We start from the raw sequence: 25,051 nt of genomic DNA, 5'->3' as shown, positions 1-25,051 counted from the left end.
CTTAAACTAATCTGATTTACTTATCTTTGTTTTTGTTCTGGCTGAGTGATTTCCCAATCAACCTTCCACATTACTTATGCATCTATATTACCTAATGGATTTATTACTGTGCTGTTGATTCCTTCCAGTGTATTTTTCATTTCAGGCATTGTGTTCTTTAGCTCTGATTTGTGTTTCTTATACTATTTTTTTTTTTTATGTTCTCACTGTGTTCCTCTATTCTATTCCTGAGATCAATTAGCATTTTTGTAACCAGTGTTTAAATTCTTTCTCAGCGTAATTATTTATCTCCATGTCATTAGGGTTTCCTTTGGTTTTTCATCTTGTTCTTTAATTTGGAATGTATTCCTTTTGTCTTCTCATTTTGTTTGACTTTGTCTTAGAAATTAGGCAGAATCATTTCCTATCTCAATCTTAAAGGCTTGTCTCCTGTGGGAGACTCCTTAGGTGGTCTACATGTGGCCAGTGCCTTCGGGCAAGATCTGGAAGTGACGCAAGGATGGGCTGAGGTTTTTTTCAGGGCCTGCTGGGGCCTCCACTTGTAGGGGTCAGAACTGGAGCCAGGCCTGGGTGGGGCCAGAGCTAGAGTCTGATGTAGGCTGAGGCCCTTTTGAGGGCACTCTGGAGGAGGGGTGAGCTGACACAGGGGACTAGACCTAGGTAGGGCTCATAGGGGGCTGAGGCTTCTCCTGATTCACACTGAAGTAACCCTTTTGGTGGGGGTAGAGTTGAGCCAGAGGGACCCGACATTACCTGATGAGAGCCAGCAGGGTGTGCTCGTGGCCACTACCTTGACTGGGAGTGTGACCAAAGATGGAGGGGCTGGGCCTGGAGCCCGAGGAGAGCTGCTGCTTCTCCTGGGGGCGGGGGTACTGGTGGCCTCTGCCTTAGTGGGATATGCGGTCAGAGCCAGATGAGCTAGAGCTACAGTCCATGCGGGCTGGTAGGTGGGGCCCACTGGGGTGGTCTTGGCAAGCTGGCCAAAGCACCAGGCACTTTCCATCTTGCTGTTCCTGCACAGGATCTGGGAGGAAGCAAGTCCACCCTTTAACAGGGAAATTTAGATTTCCAACTGTCCTTGGGCTCTCTCAGTTATAAGCCTCACTGGATTCAAAACCAGCAAAAGCATTTTGTCTTGCTAGTGCTGGGCCCCAGGGCTGGGGTACCCAACCTGCTGCTTGAACTCCTTGCTCCTTGGGGAGGATGACCATCTTGGGATACCCTCCTCCCTTTCCAGGATGCCCACTATGTGTGTGGGTCCCAACTAAATTGCTTCTGTTTCTTCCTACATATTTGGTGTGGATTTTTTTTTTTTTTTTTTTTTGTACTTTTGGTTGTGCAAAAGTTGTTCTTCTGCTTTAGTTTGTTCTCAAAGGGAGCTCTTTTATATGTAGTTTTAGCGCTGGTTCCCTTGGTATCTCTAATTTTCTTGAAGAGATCTCTAGTCTTTCCCATTCTGTTGATTTCCTCTATTTCTTTGCATTGATTGCTGAGGAAGGCTTTCTTATCTCTCCTTGCTGTTCTCTGGAACTCTGCATTCAAATGGGAATATCTTTCCTTATCTCCTTTGCTTTTCACTTTTCTTCTTTTCACAGCTATTTGTAAGGCCTCCTCAGACAACCATTTTGCCTTTTTGTTTTCCTTTTTCAAGGAGATGGTCTTGATTCCTGTCTCCTGTACAATGTCACGAACCTCCATCCATAGTTCATCAGGCACTCTGTCTATCAGATCTAGTCCCTTAAATCTATTTCTCACTTCCATTGTATAGTCATAAGGGATTTGATTTAGGTCTAGTCTGAATGGTCTAGTGGTTTTCCCTACTTTCTTCAATTGAAGTCTGAATTTGGCAATAAGGAGTTCATGATCTTAGCCGCAGTCAGCTCCCTGTCTTGTTTTTGCTGACTGTTTAGAGCTTCTCCATCTTTGGCTGCAAACACTATATTCAATCTGATTTTGGTGTTGACCATCTGGTGATGTCCAAGAGTAGAGTCTTCTCTTATGTTGTTGGAAGAGGGTGTTTGCTATGACCAGTGCATTCTCTTGGCAAAACTCTATTAGCCTTTGCCCTGCTTCATTCTGTACTCCAAGGCCAAATTTGCCTGTTACTCCAGGTGTTTCTTGACTTCCTACTTTTGCATTCCAGTACCCTATAGTGAAAAGGACATCTTTTTTGGGTGTTAGTTCTAAAAGGTCTTGTAGGTCTTTATAGAACCATTCAACTTCAGCTTCTTCAGCGTTACTGGTTGGGGCATAGACTTGGATTATCATGATATTGAATGGTTTGCCTTGGAGATGAAGAGATCATTCTGTTGTTTTTGAGATTGCATCCAAGTACTGCATTTCAGACTGTTTTGTTGACCATGATGGCTATTCCATTTCTTCTAAGGGATTCCTGCCCACAGTAGTTGATATAATAGTCATCTGAGTTAAATTCACACATTCCAGTCCATTTTAGTTCACTGATTCCTAGAAAGTCGACATACACTCTTGCCATCTCCTGTTTGACCACTTCCAATTTGCCTTGATTCATGGACCTAACATTCCAGGTTCCTATGCAATATTGCTCTTTACAGCATCATCTGGTCCCATTACTTCATGTGAAATAGATGGGGAAACAGTGGAAACAGTGTCAGACTTTATTTTGGGGGACTCCAAAATCACTGCAGATGGTGACTGCAGCCATGAAATTAAACGACACTTACTTCTTGGAAGGAATGTTATGACCAACCTAGATAGCATATTAAAAAGCAGAGACATTACTTTGCCAACAAAGGTCCATCTAGTCAAGGCTATGGTTTTTCCAGTGGTCATGTATGGATGTGAGAGTTGGACTGTGAAGAAAACTGAGTGCCAAAGAATTGATGCTTTTGAATTGTGGTGTTGGAGAAGATTATTGAGAGTCGCTTGGACTTCAAGGAGATCCAACCAGTCCATCCTAAATGAGATCAGTCCTGGGTGTTCATTGGAAGGACTGATACTGAAGCTAAAACTCCAGTACTTTGGCCACCTCATGTGAAGAGTTGACTCATTGGAAAAGACCCTGATGCTGGGAGGGATTGGGGGCAGGAGGAGAAGGGGACGACCAAGGATGAGATGGCTGGATGGCATTACTGACTCAATAGACATGAGTTTGAGTAAACTCCAGGAGTTGGTGATGGACAGGGAGGCCTGGTGTGCTGCAATTCATGGGGTCACAAAGAGTCAGACACGACTGAGCGACTGAACTGAACTGAACTGAACTTAGCTTTGGTATGTTCATGGGAGATAAGCTCTGGGTCATCACTGTTCCATCTTGAACTTGTCTTCGAACAATTTTAAATGTACATTTCAGTGATATTGTCAATAACAGTGCATGTAGCCATCATCAATATCCATCTCCGGAAATTTTTCACCTTAAACTGAGACCCTGTACCAATTAAGGAACTTCTCATTCTTGTCTCCTAGTTGCTTGTAACCACTATTTTACTTCATGTTTCTAGTATCTGAGTATACTATATATATATCTCTTTTTCTTTCAGTTTAGATAAGGGCTTGCCAAAAATTTGAACTTCTCAGGATACCATTTCTTAGTTTCATTGACTTCTTTTTCTACCAGTTGGCTGTTTTCTATTCTTTACTTTGCTTATATATGTTCCAGTATTTATTGCTTCCTTATTTCTGCCATATTGGGGTTGATTTTTCTTCTATTTCTAGTTCAGATATAAAGTGAGGGTGTTGATTTTCAATCTTTTCTCTTTTTAAATGCATGAGTATATGTTACTGAACACTAACTTCTTAGTACTGCTTTTTGCAGCAACACATTTTTGGCATGTTGTGTCTTGTTTTCATCAGTCTCCAACCAGTTCCTAATTTCTCTCTTGAACCCTTCTAATCCATTTTCCAACTCAGTCCCAGAATTTATGTTTGGTTCTTCTTGTAGTTTTTATCTCTTTGTGACATTTTCATTTTGTTCATGTATCATTTTCTTTATTTTGTTGTCCCTATGTATTTTTTAGGTTATTCAATATTGTCAAAACAATGATACTGGATTTTTGCCAGGTAACTCATATCTACATTTCTTTAGGGATAGTTTCTTGAGATTTAGTTTGCTCCTTTAATTGGTCCATGTTTTCCCTGTTTCACTGTGTACCTTGTGAACTTTAGCTGAGATGTGGGCATTTGGAAAACAGCTACTTCTCCCAGTCTATACTGACTTTGAGAAGGGGAAAATCTTCAGCAATAAGCTCTCCTAGAGATTCTGGGGACCTCCTATCCTTGTCTGGAGACGCAGCTTCTCTGAATTAGTTCATGTATTTTCTCAGATAAAGAGGTTTGTCCCATTTTTTTTTTTTTTTTTCCAAAGCCTGTAAGACTTGTTCTCCTGGTGTTTGTCTGACATGCTACAATCTCTATATAGCTATAAAAGTTGGAATGCTTGCGATGTTTCTCAGTGGCCCCTACAAAGAATCCAAATTGCCATTCCCATCAGTGCTCTGAAACAAGTGAGACAACTAACAAACCTTCAGGCCACTCTCTGAAATGCTACAAAATAGTCTACATTGTCCATTTTTCTTTTTCCCTTTTGATGAAGAGATGAGAGTTGGGAATTTTCTCCTGATCCGAACACATGGTGGCAGAAACAGGAGGTAGCTATGGGAGGTAAAATGTCATAAATTCGCCTAAACACTTCACTTACTGTATCTCTTCTTGGCGTTGTGCTTGTCTGGAGTGCTGACACCTATTATCTGACTTACGTTATTTTCAGAAAGGAAATATGGTCTATATATTCTCGTCTCCATGGAAGAACAATGGCTTAGGGATTCGTATTCTGCCATCATATCAATGTTCGTCTTGAGTAATTGTCATGAAATCATGCTTCTTCTTGGGAAATTTTCTTGAATTTTTTTTCCCATTTATTTTTATTAGTTGGAGGTTGAATTTTTTATACCAGCAATCACATCTCATTGTTGGAAATATAAACTGAACCAAAACTATACTCTCCCTCACACTGTCCTCTTCTTCTGCATTACTCTGTGGAAGGCAGCCTTCACTTGAGCATTCCTTACACTGTAGACAAGAGGGTTCAGCAATGGGTTGAATAGAGTGTAAAACAGGAAAAGGATTTTCTTCTGTTCCTCTTGGTGATTACCGTCAGGGGCCAAGTACACCATCATGGCTATGCCAAAGTAGAACCCAACCACACAGAGGTGGGAGGAGCAGGTAGAGAAGGCTTTCTTGCGGCCCTCCTTTGACTGGATCTTTAGGATGGCCCAGAGGATGCGCACATAGGAGACCAGCATCAGGGAAAGAGGTCCAACTAAAATAAACACACCTGCAGCAAAGAGGAACATTTCATTGATCCAGATGTCACCACACGTCACTTTGAGGACAGATTGAATTTCACAGAAGAAGTGGTTCACCTTCTGGGGCCCACAGAAGGGCAGCCGTAGAAACAGACTTACTTGGACTATGGCCAGGGAAAATCCACACGCCCAGCAAGCGACGGCCAGGAATGTGCACACCCTCCAGTTCATGATGACCGTGTACTGCAGGGGGTGGCAGATGGCCACAAACCTGTCATAGGACATCACCACCAAAATCAAACACTCTATTGAAGCAAAAGTCAAATTAAAAATCATCTGCAAAGTACATAAGACAAAGGAGATGTTTTTGTTGTGCTTCACTAGATTTACCAGCAAATTGGGCAAATTGCTAGAAGCATAGGATATGTCAATGATGGCCAGATGAGACAGGAAGTAGTACATGGGCGTGTGCAGTCTAGGGTCGAGGCAGATGAGACCCAGGATCATGCCATTTGCCAGCAGGTTGAAGGTATATAACAGGGAGAAGATACCAAACAGGACCAATTCCATGTCTTCACTGAGCTGGAATCCTACCAGGATGAATTCTGCAATCCATGATTGATTGCCCTCCATTCCTAAAGACAGTACGTCAGGGACTGAAGTGTGATGGGAGGGTCACAGCTGGATAACAATGAAAATAGGAGTTATTTATCTGAAGGGAATGAAGAAGAAGCTGGTATGCTTGTCCCTGCAATACTGATTTGTTTTCTAAGTTTCTTCACCTTTTTTTTTTTAAATTGTGAAGCAATCCAAAATTTCAGATAAGTATCAGGGACTATAAACTATACTACTATATAGATTTTACCAAATTGTTTTTTCAGTTTTGCCTTATCATTTTTCTTCTCTGTGTGCATATAGTGTTAATTTTCTGGAGACCACCTAAGACTAAAGGGAAACCATATTCACCTATTGGCAATTTACATTTAAACCCTTTGGAATATTTTCTCTATAACATGTATACTTGCTAATGTATTCTCAGTATAATTACCAAAAACAGGAGATGTAACATTAAGATAATTCACTACTCTAAATACAGCATTTCCTGCCCTGTAGTCTAAGGTTCAAATTGAACATCACATATACTAGTCATTTCCTCTAATTTTAAATAGTTTGCATTTCTTGCATTGATGTTGATGTTTTTGAGGAGTATGAGGTCTTGTTTTGTAAAGTGTTTCCCAATGCATTTTTCCGTTTATTGTCCATGTTCTAATTCAGATTAAACGTTTGTTTTAGCAGAAAAAAAATTATCCTTCTTAATGCTCTCCATTAATACACAGATAATGATAATTTGTCCCAATAATGTTGATGTTAATGTGGGTCATTGGCTAAGGTGGTGCCTCCATGTTATTTCCATTATAAAGTTTTTAATCCATAACATTTTAAGTACTTTCTTTCTTCTGGCTTAACAAGCTATCCTACACTCATCTTGTACATTTCCCACTTCAGCTTGGAATCAATTATTTCACTCAAAATATGTCTTCTTTTATTGAAGAATAATTTTAAAATATCTGTTTATATTGGGTGTTTAATAATACTTTTTTATCATCACTTTTGTCACATTTCTGATATCCATCCCCATATAATAGGGATAAATGTAATTTGGGACAGTATATAGATTGCTAAGTGGATAATGGATTCTTACCTTGACTTGTTTAATCTTAACACATTTACTGACTTCTTTTGGAGAACAAAATCTATTTTACTAAATTAACATTACAACATAAAGAATGATCTCAATCTTATACAGTAGTTTTTTTGGCAATGTAGATTTAGTATCTCAAATCATATTAATTATCTTGCTAACTGTTTTTTATTTTCTTTGTTTTCAGGGAATTATAGTCTTCCAGAAATTTTAGACTTATATATTAATGTTTCAATGATCTGGTTTACTTTGTGGGTAAAGAGGCATCTACCTCATAACATCAAGCTTTCTAAGTATCTTAGAGAAACATAAAAATTCATAAAACATTAAAAAGAAAATATTTATGTGAAATATATATTGAAACCTGATGATTGTTAATTTCTATAAACAACTTTCCTTTATTCACTATACATATATTTTCACCTATATATTTAAAATTATATGAACAATACTGTATATCTACTTCCTGCATTTAGAATAACACCATGTACATTTTTCATATCAATTATTTCTTTGCAATATACTTTAAACATCTCTACACTATTTTGTTCCATATGAACATTTTATTTAGTATATCACCTTCTAACTAGGTTGTGTGGATTATAATGCTACGGTGACTAAGTTTTATACATATATTTTATGTATATTTTCTTTTCTTATACTAATTTCCAGGAAATGGAAATTCTTGGTCAAATCTATTCCTTCCTTCCCTCCCTTCTATCCTTCCATGCTTCCTTTCATTCTTTATTTCTTCCATGTACCTAGCTATTTATCTATCTTTCTGTTTACCTATGTAGTTTAAAATAGCCTAAATAAAATTTTTTCTTTCCAATAGAGTTATTAAAATAATAGCAGCTCAGTAAACAATGGATTGATTATATTCTTTGCAGCCAAAGATGGAGAAGCTCTATACAGTCATCAAAAACAAGACCGGGAGCAGACTGTGGCTCAGATCATGAACTCCTTATTGCCAAATTCAGACTTCAATTGAAGAAAGTGGGGGAAACCACTAGACCATTCAGGTATGACCTAAATCAAATCCCTTATGACTACACAGTGGAAGTGAGAAATAGATTTAAGGGACTAGATCTGATAGACAGAGTGCCTGATGAACTATGGATGGAGGTTCATGATGTTGTACAGGAGATAGGGATCAAGACCATCCAAAAGGAAAAGAATGCCAAAAGGCAAAATGGTTGTCTGAGGAGGCCTTACAAATAGCTGTGAAAAGAAGAGAAGAGAAAAGCAAAGGAGAAAAGGAAAGATATTTCCATTTGAATGCAGAATTCCAAAGAATAGCCAGGAGAGATAAGAAAGCCTTCCTAGGTGATCAATGCAAAGAAATAGAGGAAATCAACAGAATGGGAAAGACTAGAGATCTCTTCAAGAAAATTAGAGATACCAAGGGAACATTTCAGGCAAAGATGGATTTGATAAAGGACAGAAATGGTATGGACCTAACAGAAGCAGAAGATATTAAGAAGAGGTGGCAAGAATACACAGAAGAACTGTACAAAAAAGATTTTCACGACCCAGATAATCACAATGGTGTTATCACTGACCTAGAGCCAGACATCCTGGAATGTGAAGTCAAGTGGGCCTTAGAAAGCATCACTATGAACAAAGCTAGTGAATGTGATGGAATTCCAGTTGAGCTATTTCAAAACCTGAAAGATGATGCTGTGAAAGTGCTGCACTCAATATGCCAGCAAATTTGGAAAACTCAGCAGTGGCCACAGGACTGGAAAAAGTCTGTTTTCATTCCAATCCCTAAGAAAGGCAATGACAAATAATGCTCAAACTGCCACACAATTGCACTCATCTCACACGCTAGTAAAGTAATGCTCAAAATTCTCCAAGCCAGGCTTCAGCAATACGTGAACCGTGAACTTCCAGATGTTCAAGCTGGTTTTAGAAAAGGCAGAGGAACCAGGGATCAAATTGCCAATATCCGCTGGATCATCGAAAAAGCAAGAGAGTTCCAGAAAAACATCTATTTCTGCTTTATTGACTATGCGAAAGCCTTCAACTGTGTGGATCACAATAAACTGTGGAAAATTCTGAAAGAAATGGGAATACCAGACCACCTGAGCTGCCTCTTGAGAAACCTGTATGCAGGTCAGGAAGCAACAGTTAGAACTGGACATGGAACAACAGACTGGTTCCAAATAGGAAAAGGAGTACGTCAAGGCTGTATATTGTCACCCTACTTATTTAACTTATATGCAGAGTACATCATGAGAAGCGCTGGGCTGGAAGAAGCACAAGCTGGAATCAAGATTGCCGGGAGAAATATCAATAACCTCAGATATGCACATCACACAACCCTTATGGCAGAGAGTGAAGAGGAACTAAAAAGCCTCTTGATGAAAGCGAAAGAGGAGAGTGAAAAAGTTGGCTTTAAGCTCAACATTCAGAAAACTAAGATCATGGCATCTGGTCCCATCACCTCATGGGAAATAGATGGGGAGACAGTGGAAGCAGTGTCAGACTTCATTTTTTGGGGACTCCAAAATCACTGCGGATGGTGACTGCAGCCATGAAATTAAAAGACACTTACTCCTTGGAAGGACAGTTATGACCAACCTAGATAGCATATTAAAAAGCAGAGACATTACTTTGCCAACAAAGGGCCGTCTGGTCAAGGCTATGGTTTTTCCAGTGGTCATGTATGGATGTGAGAGTTGGACTGTGAAGAAAGCTGAGCAACGAAAAATTGATGCTTTTGAACTGTGGTGTTGGAGAAGACAATCTTGAGAGTCCCTTGGACTGCAAAGAGATCCAACCAGTCCATCCTAAATGAGATCAGTCCTGGGTGTTCATTGGAAGGACTGATGCTGAAGCTGAAACTCCAGTACTTTGGCCACCTCATGTGAAGACTTGACTCATTGGAAAAGACCCTGATGCTGGGAGGGATTGGGGGCAGGAGAAGAAGGGGGTGACAGAGGATGAGATCGCTGGATGGCATCACCGACTCGATGGACATGAGTCTGAGTAAACTCCGGGAGTTGGTGACGGACAGGGAGGCCTGGCGTGCTGCAATTCATGGGATTGCAAAGAGTCGGACACGACTGAGCAATTGAACTGAACTGAACTGAACTGAAACAATGGATATGCTATTCTTTACAGGGGCAGCTCAGTAACTGAGCTAGGGAGCTTTAAAATATTCATTTAACTCTAGCCAGTGGATTGGCACTCACTCTATCCTATTTTGTCATAGGACAAATTTTCTATCAGAACAGTAATCTTGAGTCTAATAATTATCCATATTAGATGATAGCATAGAAGAAATTTAGTAAGAAATAACTATATTACAAAGCTCTTACACTGTTTCAGCAAAGAGTTTACTATAACTGTTACCCGAATTCTGTTTTCCAGAATCAGTCATTACTTTATCAGTATATTTATCTATTAGGTTATAAGGTCCTTTTGTTTTGCGGGCCATGTCAGAGCCTATTCAGAAGAAATGTCTGTATATGAAGCCTGTAGCCAGGTTAATCTCAAAATAATAGAGTTGGTCTATTGGCTGAGAAGGACCACAACTCAACCACACTGGAAAGTGACGTCAAGAAAACTGCTGAGGAATGGAAGACAGCTGCCACAGCCCAGCAGTCAGAAGCTCTAGGAGCTGGGGTGGGGGTAGTCATTACTGTAATACACTTAGTAATATGATTACAATAATAGTTATTAAATAAATATGTACATACACATATATGTAATTTTTATATACACAGGAATTTATAAAATATGCCCTATTAGATATTCTGAAAAATTATTTATCAGTCCATTCTAAATTACAGATATACACATAAACTGTGATAGCAGGACTATTGTTCAACATTATTCATTTAAATAGAGAAGAAATAGTCAAAATTGTGAGCATGATGGTGGATAAACAGAACATAAATAACAAAAATCCTGGTGCTTCAGACTGTAAAGAATTTGCCTGCAATGCAGGAGATCTGGGTTCGAACCTGGGTTGGGACGATTCCCTAGAGAAGGGAGTGGTAACCCACTCCAGTATTCTTTCCTGGAGAATTCCATGGACAGAGGGGCCTGGTGGGCTACAGTCCATGGGATCGCCAAGAGTCGTACACAAGTGAGTGACTAGCACTTTCACTTTCTTTCTCTTACAATGTAAAAATAGCATTACAGAAACCAAAAAAATCAGCTGTTAGCGGAGAAGTATGAAAAATCATAAGAAAACAAAATTCCCCATTTTTGAAGTGGAAAGTTAAAAACCAAAGGTTCAAATTTGAAAGATGCAGTTTACAAACTCTGAGATTTAGACTTCAGTTTCTGGCAAGATGAGAGACTACATGCCCTAAACCATACTCGTCTATTAAAAACAACTAACACTACTCCTGAGCAGAGCCAGTCTGGATTGAACTATTCTTACTGAAGGAAATACTAATATTTCATTTCAAGCAGAAAAGAAGTGATTCCAGAAAGAAAGTTCACATTGTAAAAAGAAATAAAGAGCAAAGGAGGTAGTACATATGTTTGTAAAACTAAGCAGATGTTGATGGTATGAATACTGGTGGTGTTCTCTGGTACCTAGAATAAGACTGAATTAAATATATAACAAATAGCACACATGCTAGGCATCGACTGATAGAAGTTAAAAGGTTCTAATTTCCATGCGTTTTGACAGAAAATTGTAACTACTGACTTTCATTAGCCTTTCTTTCTACTCAGTATTAATTACTTAATGGTACTGATAAATTTAGCCCATGAGCAGCTCATATTCCCATTCAAAAATTTAAGGATTCTTCTTTAAAAAAACTGCATGGGATTAAAGCCTGTCACGTGTCTTTACAAATCAACATGTTAAATCTACATCTGAGTAAGAACATCAAGAAAACATTACCCTCTGTGGAGGGACAGAGGTAAAAGAAAAATGGAAAAAACGAATTAGAAGTAGTTCTCTCTAGAAAAGCAACATATAAAATGGAAAAACCTGTCAAAATAAACCTCTTTGGTCTTACTGGAATCTAATCAAAAGCTATAGCAACCACACACACGCTTAATATGGAAAACATCCTGAAAATCAACTGGAGAGATCTGTAGCATTTTAACTTGCCCTGATCCCATGCCCTACTCCTAGCTTAGGGGCACTTCTAAACAAGATAGTCTGTACTTCTGATGCGCACTCACGACCAAAAGGAGCAGAATTACCTCACACTCACAGGATTCTGGATGTTGGATTTGCCCTGTCTGGTGACTCTTTGAAGGATGCACTCAAAGGACTTCCTTTATTGTGATTAACTTAAAACTCCCCCACCGCTGAGGTGGCTGCCCAGAGGCAATTGTTGAAAGCCTTTGAAGGCAGAACTATCAGCTGCTGCCACATGAGGCAAGTAATAAACATTGGGGTAAACTATAGGTTAACCTAAGACCCTGAGTGGAAGAATTGGAAATAAGATGATTTGGTAAATAGAAGATCTGAGTAGCTCCCAGATACTGCTGGGAAACTAGAAGTCCACACACATGACCAGGGCTGGGAAAATGCTCAGAGGGAATCTGAAAAGGTCCTGATGCCTTGCCTCTGTCTAAACTCCAGAGTCTGCACAGGCAGGAAGCTGTCAGATTTTTAAATGACCTGGATGAGGGGTAAAGGCAAGTCCCAACACAAAAAGAGAGCCATTTATAAAAATATGAAAGTAGGTTGAAAATAGCTATAGAGTTGCTGGATTAAAGGCATATGTATATAATAATTTGATATGCTTGCTTTCTCATTGGTTTATCAGAGCCTGAAATGCCCTTATGAGATCTGGTTCTCTATTAGGAGATTATGAAATAGAAGGAAGAAAAACAAAAAGTCATCATTATAAAACTTAGGGAAGATAGGATGAAAAATCAAATTAATTTTGAATAATATTAATAAAACTCTGCTACTCAAAATATAATTAAAAAAACAATATTCAAATACAAACCAGTGCTAAAGGTGTACAAGTTAAACAATGAAACCTTATGTTTACCCAAGATGTAAGTGAATGTATTGAACAGTCTTACAAAGAATGTGATGTAAGCATGATTAAATATTCCAATAGATCAATGAAAATATTGCATTTACTAAAGTTTCAATAAATTATAAGCAGTAAAGAAAATAAAGGTGTAAAATAGTCACTGCACATGAAAAAAGAATCTATGAGGCATTCAGGAAATAAGTAGTGTCATTCATTTTTTAAAACTCAGTAAAGAGGATAAAATACTGAAGATTAAAAGAGGGAAATAATGCACTGGAAGATTATATTTAACACCTATGGCTGATTCAGGTTAATGTTTGGCAGAAACCAACACAACACTGTAAAGCAATTATCCTACAATTAAAAATAAATAAATTTATATTAAAAAGAATCTACCTAGACCTTAACATGTATAGACAAGGGGTAGATTCTTCATTTGGATATTTTATTTTATTCATTTATTCCCTTCTGATTGTATTAAGTTACAGCTGACATGCAACACTTTGTAAGTCTAAGGTGTACAGCATCATAATTTGACTTCCATACCTTGTGACCTGATGGCCATGGTAAGCACAGTAAACCTCCAGCATCTCAAACAGACATAAAGGTGTTTTTTTCTTGTGAGAATCTTGGGATTAACTCTCTTATTCACATTCACATGTAGTATACAGCCGTGTTAATTATATATATCATGTACATTACATTCCTAGAAGACTTACTTATCCTATAACTAAAAGTTTGTACCTCTGGATCACCTTCATTCAAGTCCCCCTCAACTATTCCTCACCTTCAGTCCTACAAATCTGATGTCTTTTTCTACGAGTTTGCTTTTTTGTTATTTGAAGTAAAATTGACCTGTAACACTATGTTAGTGCCAGGTGGAAAATAGAGGAATACCTTTTTGAAAATTTAACTTATAGGCATGATAAAGATTGAGAGGTGAAACATAAACAAGATAAAATTTCCAGAGAGGTGATAAGGGATGCGATGAAAAAAAGCAATATTTGAAGAGATTTTACCAAAAAATGTTCCAAATTGAACAAAGACTTAATTTTCAAATTGATAAAAATGCATTCTGAAGGAAAACAGTAAAGGTAAATACACCCATAAGGACTTGAAGACCTTCTAATAATTAAAGATAAAATAAATCTTTAGATCAAAAATTTGAGATTAAGATGAGTTAAAAATAAATTCTCAATAAATATAAATTAACAGATGTTTGCCTATTTTTTTCCTCTTACAAAAAATAGTTGCCTAGGGCTACCGTAACAAATTGGACTTCCCTGGTGGCTCAGAGGTTAAAGCGTCTTCCTGGAATGCAGGAGACTCAGGTTTGATCCCTGAGTTTGGAAGATCCCCTGGAGAAGGAAATGGCAACCCACTCCAGTACTCTTGCCTGGAGAATCCCATGGAGGGAGGAGCCTGGTAGGCTACAGTCCACGGGATCACAAAGAGTCGGACACGACTGAGCAACTTCACTTCACTTTCACCATAACAAATTAAAATCTTAGTTTTTGTTTCATAAGTTTTGCAATTTTTAATAAAAGTGATAGTTTCATTTGTCTCTTAAAATATTTTGCTGCACTATTGTCCCAAGGTCAAAAGGAAATATTAAAAACATTAAAGATAAAAGTGTCAATTCCAGAAAAATAAACAACCCAATCAAAAAATAGGCCAAAGAACTAAACAGACATTTCTCCAAAGAAGACATACAGATGGCTAACAAACACATGAAAAGATGCTCAACATCACTCATTATCAGAGAAATGCAAATCAAAACCACAATGAGGTACCATTACATGCCAGTCAGAATGGCTGCTATCCAAAAGTCTACAAGCAATAAATGCTGGAGAGGGTGTGGAGAAAAGGGAACCCTCTTACACTGTTGGTGGGAATGCAAACTAGTACAGCCGCTATGGAGAACAGTGTGGTATTCCTTAAAAAACTGGAAAAAGAACTGCCATATGACCCAGCAATCCCACTGCTGGGCATACACACCAAACCAGAATTGAAAGAGACACGTGCACCCCAGTGTTCATCGCAGCACTGTTTATAATAGCCAGGACATGGAAGCAACCTAGATGTCCACCAGCAGACGAATGGATAAAGAAGCTGTGGTACATATACACCATGGAATATTACTCAGCCAATAAAAAGAATACATTTGAATCAGTTCTAACAAGATGGATGAAACTGGAGCCTATTATACAGAGTGAAGTAAGCCAGAAAGAAAAACACCAATACAGTATACTAACTAACGCATATCTATGAAATTTAGAAAGATGGTAACGATAACCCTGTATGTGAGACAGCAAAAGAGACACAGATGTATAGAACAGTCTTTTGTACTCTGTGGGAGAGGGCGAGGATGGGATGTTTTGGGAGAATGGCATTGAAACATGTAAATTATCATATGTGAAATGAATCTCCAGTCCAGGTTCGATGCATGAGACAGGGTGCTTGGGGTTGATGCACTGGGATGACTAAGAGGGGTGGGATGGGGAGGGAGGTGGGAGGGGGGTTCAGGATGGGGAACACATGTACACCCATGGCAGATTCATGTCAATGTATGACAAAACCAATACAATATTGTAAACTAATTAGCCTCCAATTAAAATAAGTAAATTTATATTAAAAAATAAAATAAAAACTGAAAAAGCAAAAAAAAAGTGTCTATATGATCAACAATTTAACTAACAGTAAATTTCTTATCAGCAAGATCTTAAGACAAAAAAGTAATATGTTTAATGTCTCAAGAGGCAGAGAAGCTCTCAATCAAGAGTTTTATAACTGCAAGAACTCTCTTGAATGAATGAGAACAAAATGAAATTATTTCACATGTAAATTATAAATGTTTAGAGTCTATAGCTATTTAGCATACCAATAAAGAGTATTCCCACTACAGTAGAAGTGAATTCAGAATGAATCAAATACATACAAATAATAGTGAACAAAGTAATAAAATATAATCTTATATTTATAACTTATGGGCTATGAAATAATTATTTTGATATTTAAAAAGGATAAAAGTAAAATTTGAAAAATGTAAATGAAGGAAAAGAGACTATTTAAAAATAAAGAGTGCTAAATTCTTGAAGAGGCTCAAAATACTGAATGATACTAAATTTATTACTGTACATCATGCATTTTTATGTTAGCACTTCAAAATATCATGAATCATAAAACAATGGAATTGATTATTTTCAAAATTACAGTGCAAACAGATGAAGCATTAAAACATTATCAATCAAAAAAGAAGGTAGAATGCAAGAAAAAAAAAGAAACAGAAAAAAAATGGTTGATATTCAGAAAACCCAAAATACAATAACATAAGTGTTTCCGTTAATGTATTAAATGTAAACGAATTAAATATATTCATTAAGATAGAGATGGTCAAAAAAAAAAGATAGAGATGGTCATATTGGATTAAAAACAGAAAATCCACATACAAACCTTTACAACAAACACATTTAAACACAAATGCACAGGACATACACATACACTCAAAACCAAAAGAGATGGTTGATGGTAAAATGATGAAAAAACATGCTTCATGCCAGTAGCGACTGGTAATAGCAATATTGATATCAGACCAAAGGACAGAAGGATACATATAAGATACTGTGCAGTGCTTAGTCGCTAAGCCATGTCCAACTCTCTGCGACCCCGTGGACTATAGCCCACCAGGCTCCTCTGTCCATGAGGATTCTCCAGGCAAGAACACTGGGGTGAGTTGCCATGCCTTCCTCCAGAGGATCTTCCCAACCCGAGGATCGAACCCAGGTCTCCTGCCCTGCAGGAGGATTCTTTACTCTCTGAGCCACCAGGGAAGCCCATATAAGATACTATGAAGTTGTAATAAAATGAACAATTTGCCAAAAGAAGAAAATTCACTATAAATTCACTATAAAATGATTTATCAAATTTTATATAGAAGACAAGTTTTTTTATCTATTCAAACAAATCATTACTTTTTTTTTATTATTAACAGTAAAACTTTAAAAGTTTTCCTTTAGAGTTAGAATATGATTTTAACATGCTCCCCTAAAACCACTTCTTTTTAATGTGACCTAAGAACTAGCTGTCAATAAGGTGACAGGAATAAAAAGAAGGGCTAGGATTTAAAGTGGAAAATAAAATATAATTTCTGATAAAACTTGTGTATGTTAAAAACAGAATCTCTATGGATGATCTATTATTACAGGTGTACATTCAACAAAATCGGCATTCAAGGATGATGTATGAAATGGGAGGACTTACATACCTTGTTTATAGAATGAGCATTTTGTAAAGATGGCAAATCTATTCAAACTTTTCTTTTGGGTCAATAAAGTAAAAATCAGAATCCAAGAATAAATTTCATGTATAGAAACTGAGAATCTCTTTACAAATTTGATGTGAAATTATAAAAGTTCAAGAAGAGACATAGCAATGTTGAAGAAGAATGAAGTATCAATAAAATGATCCACTCTGTGGAATATTGAGACCTACAAGGTTACAGTGACTTCACATTTTCAATCAATGTTGTATTGGAACAAGGATAAACAAACACAAGAAATAGCATCTTTAACTCAGAGATTCAGAAATATGTACACACACATGCACACACACATACATACTAGAACTGAGATAAAGGCACCAATGTTTTTGATAAATAACGCTGATTCAGTTGGCTAGCTATGTGGACAAAAACAAACCATGACTTCTCCCAACACACTAAAAAAATCAGATGGATTTTAGATCTAAGCATCAAATATTAAAAAAAGCTTTGTAGAATATCAGTGACTTATAGTGAAAACATCAGAGGGAGAAAAATTTCTGAAACAATTAAAACAGTATTGAAGAATAGATTGATAAGTTACAAACCTAACTTGTGTTTATCAAGAGCCATCATTAAGAGAGCAAAAATGAAATCCACAGAGTGGAAGCAAATATTTACAACATGTATAACCTATACAGGTTGCGCTAATGGTAAAGAACCTACCTGCCAAGAGACACAGGTTCAATCCCTGGTGTCAGAAAGATCACCTGGAGACAAAATGGCAACGCACTCCAATATTCTTTCCTTAAGAATTCCATGGAGAGAGGAGCCTGGTGGGCTACGGTTCGCAAAGAGTCAGACAAGCCTGAGCAACTAACACATAACCGATACAGGGCTCATATTCAGAATACTTAAAGAATTTCTGCACATTGTTAATGAAAAAATAGATAACCCAATTTAAACTGGGCAAAATACTTGAACAAACATTTCACATGAAAGAGTATCCAAATAACCCTTGACCGCATTAAGAGATTAAGAGGTACTAACCTTTCTAGGTCTCCAAAGAGATTGAAATTAAAATGCAAAACACACTGATGGACAAAATTCAAAAGTTTGAAACTATAAGGACTCGGCAAGCATATAAAACAGGGATACACTACTACTGAGAACATAATACGCTGCCCCATTTTGGATAAGTCAAGAAGAACTGACTGTATTTGAACATACACATAACAACGACTCATGGATTCTATCTTCAGATATGCCCCCAATAGGTGCCTAAATACATACGTTATACACATATTTAGATTTATATATAAAGGTTACATATGAATATTCTTAAAATAATTATAATAACTTTTTTTCATACCTTCCAAAGGAAAAATCTATCACTGCTTAGAAGAATGAAACAAGGATGTGTCCTTTTGCTTGACTTTACAATCCATGTGACGGCACGAATATTTACTGGAGGACTCCTATAATTTGCTTTAGAAATAAATGACTTAATTTAATTATTCCTAACAGAATATATGTTTTGGAAAACTATTCAATGAAAACAATTGTCCTATTTGTATATGCAAAATTTTTTTCTAGAAATAAAAAAAATGAGTCAAAGGCACATTCCCAAAATTATATAGTCAACAAGGATTTCTATAAAAGGTGCTCTGATTTCAAAATCTATGACCATCAATTAACTCTGTTTAGTCTGTCCTTGTAATATAAATGAAACGGTATAAATGAATTTGAACTTGTAGTGCAATATACTCTGACAACAAAGCATTGTGTTGCTAAATAATCGGTCTTCTCTGACCGATTTTTAATATTTGTAAACATAAAATTCACTATGTCAATTTTTTCTCCATGTTCAAAATCATCAATGTTTGTGAATGTATTTTCCCATTATGAATTAAATGAATATAAATATAAGTCCAGTTAAGAGGAGCATTGGTTGGGATCCTCCAGAGGTCAACCCCTGAGACAGTTATTCAGCTACAAGTAGTTCTTAGGAAGTAATCCAAGGAAACACAGGTAGAAGATTGGCAAAGGGGGACAAGTGAGAAAAGGTGGTCACTGAAGGTTGGATGACGAAGTAAATCAAAATAGTTGTCACTGAAGTTAGATCCCAATGGGAAAATCTTGGAGCCAGGGTAGAATATGTTTCTCAGCGTTAACCTACCTTTAGTTGGAAGGGAGCTGGGATGTTTATACACCTACTAGTATCTGTTATTGGATAAGTGCCTTGAGGTGGGTGGACCAAGTATTGATATTAGGGCTACTTTTCCCTGTTTAAGAAGCTAGTAAAGTGTTTCTGGTTTTCAGGAACCTGTCTAGGCAAACAAATAGAGGTGCTGGCATTGGGAAATCAGGCCAGTGTGCACTGAAGTGGGAGGACACGGTGTCATGGACAGGGCACCCACAGTATCAGCTATAAATTCTCTGTTCATCACTGTGAAATGCAAAATTTGATTGAACATACTTAGGCAGATGAACAGGTGTGATTTTTCTGGTTGTAAATGAAGAGGGCGATTGTCAAACTTTTTGAAAAAATATTTTCTCATGATTTTTAAATATTAGAGCAACACAGATATTTATCCATAGCTAAGTAAAAAGAAAGTTTAATTTTTTAATTTCAGAAGTTGACTTTACTTACACCCAACCTACTAGCATTCTTTATCTATCCTGCATCTGAAGGAATTTGGTTAAACTTCTGTATTTGGATAAAACATAATCTAGGGGATATTATTGAATATTAGCTCTGTTCTTCACCATAAATAATATGAGAAAAATATTTAAGTGCATCACCATGTATTGAGAACTATGTGGCAAGTCTATGTAAATGAATTAAAGTTTCTGGCACATTTACCACATGAAAAGTGCTCAGCATATTTTCAGCAACAGGAAGGCACATTTAGGATGGGCTGTAGGCTGTATGATCTGTACAAGTCCAGTTTCAGGGACACTCACCAAGGAATACAGTCATCCTTCAAAGACTGAAACTGCAGAAGAATCTTATTTTTAATCATTGCTGTTGGGGTAAAATAAACAGATAATCAGACACTGATTTTAAAAACAAACCCTAAGTTAAACATCATATGGGCACCCGTGGCTGATTCATGTAGATGGGTGGCAAAATCCACCACAATATTGTAAAATAATTATCCTTCAATTAAAATAAATAAATTAATTAAAAGAAAACAAATGGGCAAATACAGCATATTTCAGGCATTGATTTACTAATTTCTTAGAATGACAAGTCTCTGTATTGTGTACCAGGCAGAATAAACCAGAGATTTTTCTACTGAATGATTGTTTGTGAGGCTCTCAAGCAGGTTGTCAGCCAGCTGGTAAAAATGACTTCAAGGCCTTCATCCATTTTCAGTGCGTGTCTCTCGCACCCAAGTTTTAGGTCCTAATGCTACAACTAACCTTAGCATAAACAGCAAATGTTATAAATGTCAGCAAAAGCATTAAAAGCGTACATGGTGGCTGATGGTTTAACAGCTGGTTCTGGACTGTTCTCCTGTCCTGAGTTGTCCACTGAGGGACTTAGTAACTGAGTTTATGAAGAATCTGCCTCCTCAACAACTTCATATATTTGCAGGTAAATCTTATCTCCATTAGCCATTGTTATCTTACAAGTAGTCAAACCCTGGTAACACTGCCTGATTCTTTGGCTCCCAGACTTGTGCTCTCAAATGCCTGTCTCTTGTCATCATCTCTCCAGGGAGTTCCCAGTTATCTGACATTAGCTTCTAAGTCCAGCTTCCAAGAGATTCAGTATCTCTATAATTCATTCTACAGTCCAGGCATGTTGTCATTGTAAGTTAAAAGAAAACATTTGTCGCATTCTACATCATAAAATAATATAACATTGGGGAGAGTAAGTTAACACATCTAAATTTCTACACAATTTTATATATGTTTAGAAAGGTTTATTTAGTAAGGAAATAATAAATAACATTAATAAACATATTGCCAGATGATTATCAGAGGGCTATATCCTTATCTTCATTAGTCTTAGAACATCTCCCACCCTCCCTGGTGTCTACAGGGAGAGATCACTGCTTTCTCTGACCTTCTGCAGAAGTGAAACCCTTTGCTCCAATACCTCACACCTCAGTGGACTCTGATCACTTACAAACTCAAGTCAGGGATACCTAGAATGCCCTTGCAGTAACTTCCTGTTAGCAAACCATCAGTTCTCCACTTTTACACGGCAGATGCCAGATTAGTATGAAAATGAAAACTCTGTTAGCCTCAGTAATATTAACTTGAATCCTAAGATTAGAATGCTGAAATATGAATGAAAATAACCAAATAACTGCAGCTTAAAGAAAGTCTGTGGGAGCCCTATGTTTTGTTGTAGCATTATAAATACTGACAGGATTCTCCTGACTTTCTTTTTGCATTCAATTAAATTTAATAATGATATATTTTCATTATTTAAAAAAACTGACTTAAATAAATGTGAAGAAAATAATAACAAAAGCATTCACTGAAAATCTGCCAGTACAAACACATTTCAAACCAAGAAATTGGTTTTATAGCAGGGATATTTCGCCATATTCTCATCACCTAGAATTTTCCCCCCACATTTGATAAGTGACAATGGTAGTGATGTTAACCTACTCCAGGAGATGATGCAGGATTTTCCTCAGATGAGGACAACTGTCCCTGGAGAGAAATTCTGGTAAGAAACCATGGTAAGCTAAACGGGCTCCTGTACCCACCTTCCTGCTACAAAAGAAATAATGGTGAGATCTTTACCAAGTAGCTACAGGATTTCGTCCTGCCACTTACTAACATCTCCCTCGTGGGCAGAAGACGGGCATGCTAGCTTTCCTCACTTCCCCGGCAGGAGGATGTTTCCAAGGTGCAGTGTGAGAAGCTGGTCAGCAGAGGAAGAAATGAGAAATAGTAAATGCACACCCCCAGCTTCAGGAGGCAACAGGGTCAGAGGTCTCTTACATCCCTTTCAGTTTGATGCCACGACTGAGAGGCATTGAGTTTCATCAGCCTCTTCCCATACGTGCGACCAGGGAGGGGGTCTGATCAAGAAGAAAAAGAAATCTATGTTTAGACAGCATGGGTATCAGATGTGACTCTGAGACCTCAGCACAGTTCAAGAAAGGGGTCTTCACAAAGGTGGCTTTTTCTTCTTCATAAACCTGATGATTTCTGCCAGCCTTCTGCCCTGCTCCTCTGTCCGTCATTAACCAGTATAAAAGTAATGATTTCTATTAATATAAAGAGGACTTGTGGTACTACGTCTGCTATTTTTCTCAAACTGGGCTGGAAAACTCACAGAGATGGGGAGTGGCTGGAGTTAGTCACTTGCTCCCAGAAGCAAGTGCAGTAGATGACGAGTCCCAGATCCCTTTTCTGCCCTGACAGAGAGGGCAGGACTCACGGGTGCCCAGGATCTTCTATATATGTGAGGGCTTTATAGTCTGATTCAATAAGACCAACCCATTCCCCAGTGACACACCTGTGGAGTCCAGGGAACAAATTACAAACCATATTCTCAGCATTCTATGTCTTTCCTACTCATCCTGTCTTGGGTCTCTTGCATTATTATCTGTGAGTGTGTGTGTGCATGTGCATGTGTGTTCACATGTGTGAACCTGCTTATGCAGAGAAGTAAGAACTGAGGAAGAATGGAAAAGATGTCTGTACTCAAGAGACTCTTGAAATAAAAATCTAAGTGATAAATTTTATTTCATTGATTATGTCCCACAGTAGAATTCCCAAGGATATACATGTATTATGTCTTTGATCTTGAAATTGATCCTGTCTCCATATCCTACTTTTGGAAAGATTCATGATGCAATAAATGTGACCTCCCATGGAGATTATTAAGGTAGCCCCTCTAAGGACTGGATCTTTCTCAGGGAGTGAATTATCTCTGTCTGCTGAAAAGTGTTAATATGCAATAATTATCAAAATTTTCCATTGCAAATATTACTCACTACTGGGAAAATCACATAGACTGAATCTTATTGCCTAAATGCTTTCCTGCTCTACCCTATTCCTTCGGTATTTGTCCCATTTTGAAAACATTTTCCACTAAATATACATCTTACATTTAGAGAGGCCATTGTCCCCTCTCTGTTGTCAGCACAGTCTGGTAAGCATTGAATTTAGATGATGCACGGCTTTGCCTGTACCCACAGATCCACAGAAAAACACACATACATGATGACTCAGATCCCTTAAATTCATGAGAATTCACATCGATTTGGCCTTTGATGTTCCCAGAAATCCTACTGTATTTCCTAGTCTCTTCTCTCAGGTGTTTTTTTTTTCCTCTTTCATTAAATCTCCCATAAATCCTTCCACGCATAGTCTTAGCTACTGAGTGAGGGTAAATGAGAAGTTAGATGCAATCAGATGACAGTTCATTCAACCTTAACACACACACTGACAAAATTACTGAATTTTTGCATTTATCTTAAGTTATCTTCTCTTCCTATGGAGTTATTAGTTTTTTCCAGCAAGGCCAGTCTACAACTTAATACTATAAATGTCGTCCCTCTTGCCAATTCAAGAACTTCTCGCCAGCAATTTCTGTCTCAAATGTCTTACCCCTATGTTTTCTTGAACACACCCAGTCAGAAAGTGAAACTCTTCAGGGAGAACAGGGCAGCCTAAGGGGCAACAGCTACTGCCTTCTCTGCAGCTTGGTAGCCAGGGGTGGAAAAGACAGCACAGAGGAAACCTTAAGTCGGCCCCTGCTTCCCTGTCCAGGGTCTAATATCTTCCTGCTTGAGGCTGAGCAGCCCCCAGGTCTGCATTCATCAAGCTGGATATTCAAGAGAACCAGTGTTGTAGCTCAGTCTGGATCCAAAGGTCTGGTTACCAGGATAGCTGATAGTGTAAGCTTCAGTCTGCGGGCAGCAGCAAAAGATCAATGTCCTAGCTCAAAAAGTTGGAAATATTTGTGGACTACAAAGGCCCATAAACAACTATATGCCAATAAAATATATAACTTAGAAGAAATGGATAAATTCTTAGAAAGGTACAATCTCTCAAGACTGAACAGGAAGAATTGAAAGAAACATGAAGAGACCAACTACACTACAAGTACTGGTATGGAATCAGTGATTTAAAAATTTCCACTAAACAAAAGTCCAGCATAAGTTGCCTTCACAGGTGAATTCCATCCAAAATGTAGGAAAGAATTAACACCTAATATTCCATAGTTATTCCAAAAAATTTCAGAGGAAGGAATACTTCCAAACTCATTCTATGAGGCTGCAATCACTCTGATACCAAAACTGGACAATGATACCATGAGAAAAAAGAAAAGTACAGCAAATATTAATTGATGAACATAGACACAAAAATCCTCAACAAAACACCAGAAAATGAATCTAACAGTACATTAAAAGTATCATACACCAAGATCAAGGGGGATTTATTCCAGGGATGCAAAGATTTTTTTCAATATCTGCAAATTAATCAGCATGATACACCACAATAATGAACTGAATAACAGAAACCATACTATTATCTCAGTAGACGAGGAAAAAGTTTCTAATGAAATTCAATATCCATTTATGATAAAAACTCTCCATAAAGTTGGCACAGAGGGAACATATCTCAACATAATATAGGTCATATATGACAAACTCTAATATACTCAACAGTGAAAAGCTGAAAGCAGTTTCTCTAAGATCAGGAACAAGACAAAGATTCCTCTCTTGCAACTTTTATTCAATATAATTTTGGAAGTCCGAGATATGGAAACCAGTGAAGAAAAAGAAACAAAGTGAATTCAAACTGGAAGAGAAGTAAAAGTGTCACTGTTTGCAGATGACATTACAGTATACATAGA

The 25,051-nt window shown here is 37.5% G+C and overlaps 1 protein-coding gene across 1 annotated transcript; it reads right to left on the bottom strand.

Annotated features, from left to right (window-relative positions):
• Positions 1-4,982: 4,982 nt before the first annotated feature.
• LOC122674453 (olfactory receptor 2A2-like) lies at positions 4,983-5,915 on the bottom strand. The gene has a single exon (XM_043872789.1). It carries the CDS (start codon positions 5,913-5,915, stop codon positions 4,983-4,985), a length of 933 nt encoding a protein of 310 aa, XP_043728724.1.
• Positions 5,916-25,051: the final 19,136 nt, after the last annotated feature.

The sequence above is a fragment of the Cervus elaphus genome, chromosome 18, assembly GCF_910594005.1.
Source record: "Cervus elaphus chromosome 18, mCerEla1.1, whole genome shotgun sequence".
Taxonomy (NCBI): domain Eukaryota; kingdom Metazoa; phylum Chordata; class Mammalia; order Artiodactyla; family Cervidae; genus Cervus; species Cervus elaphus.
This window is presented reverse-complemented; position numbering and strand designations above follow the sequence as displayed.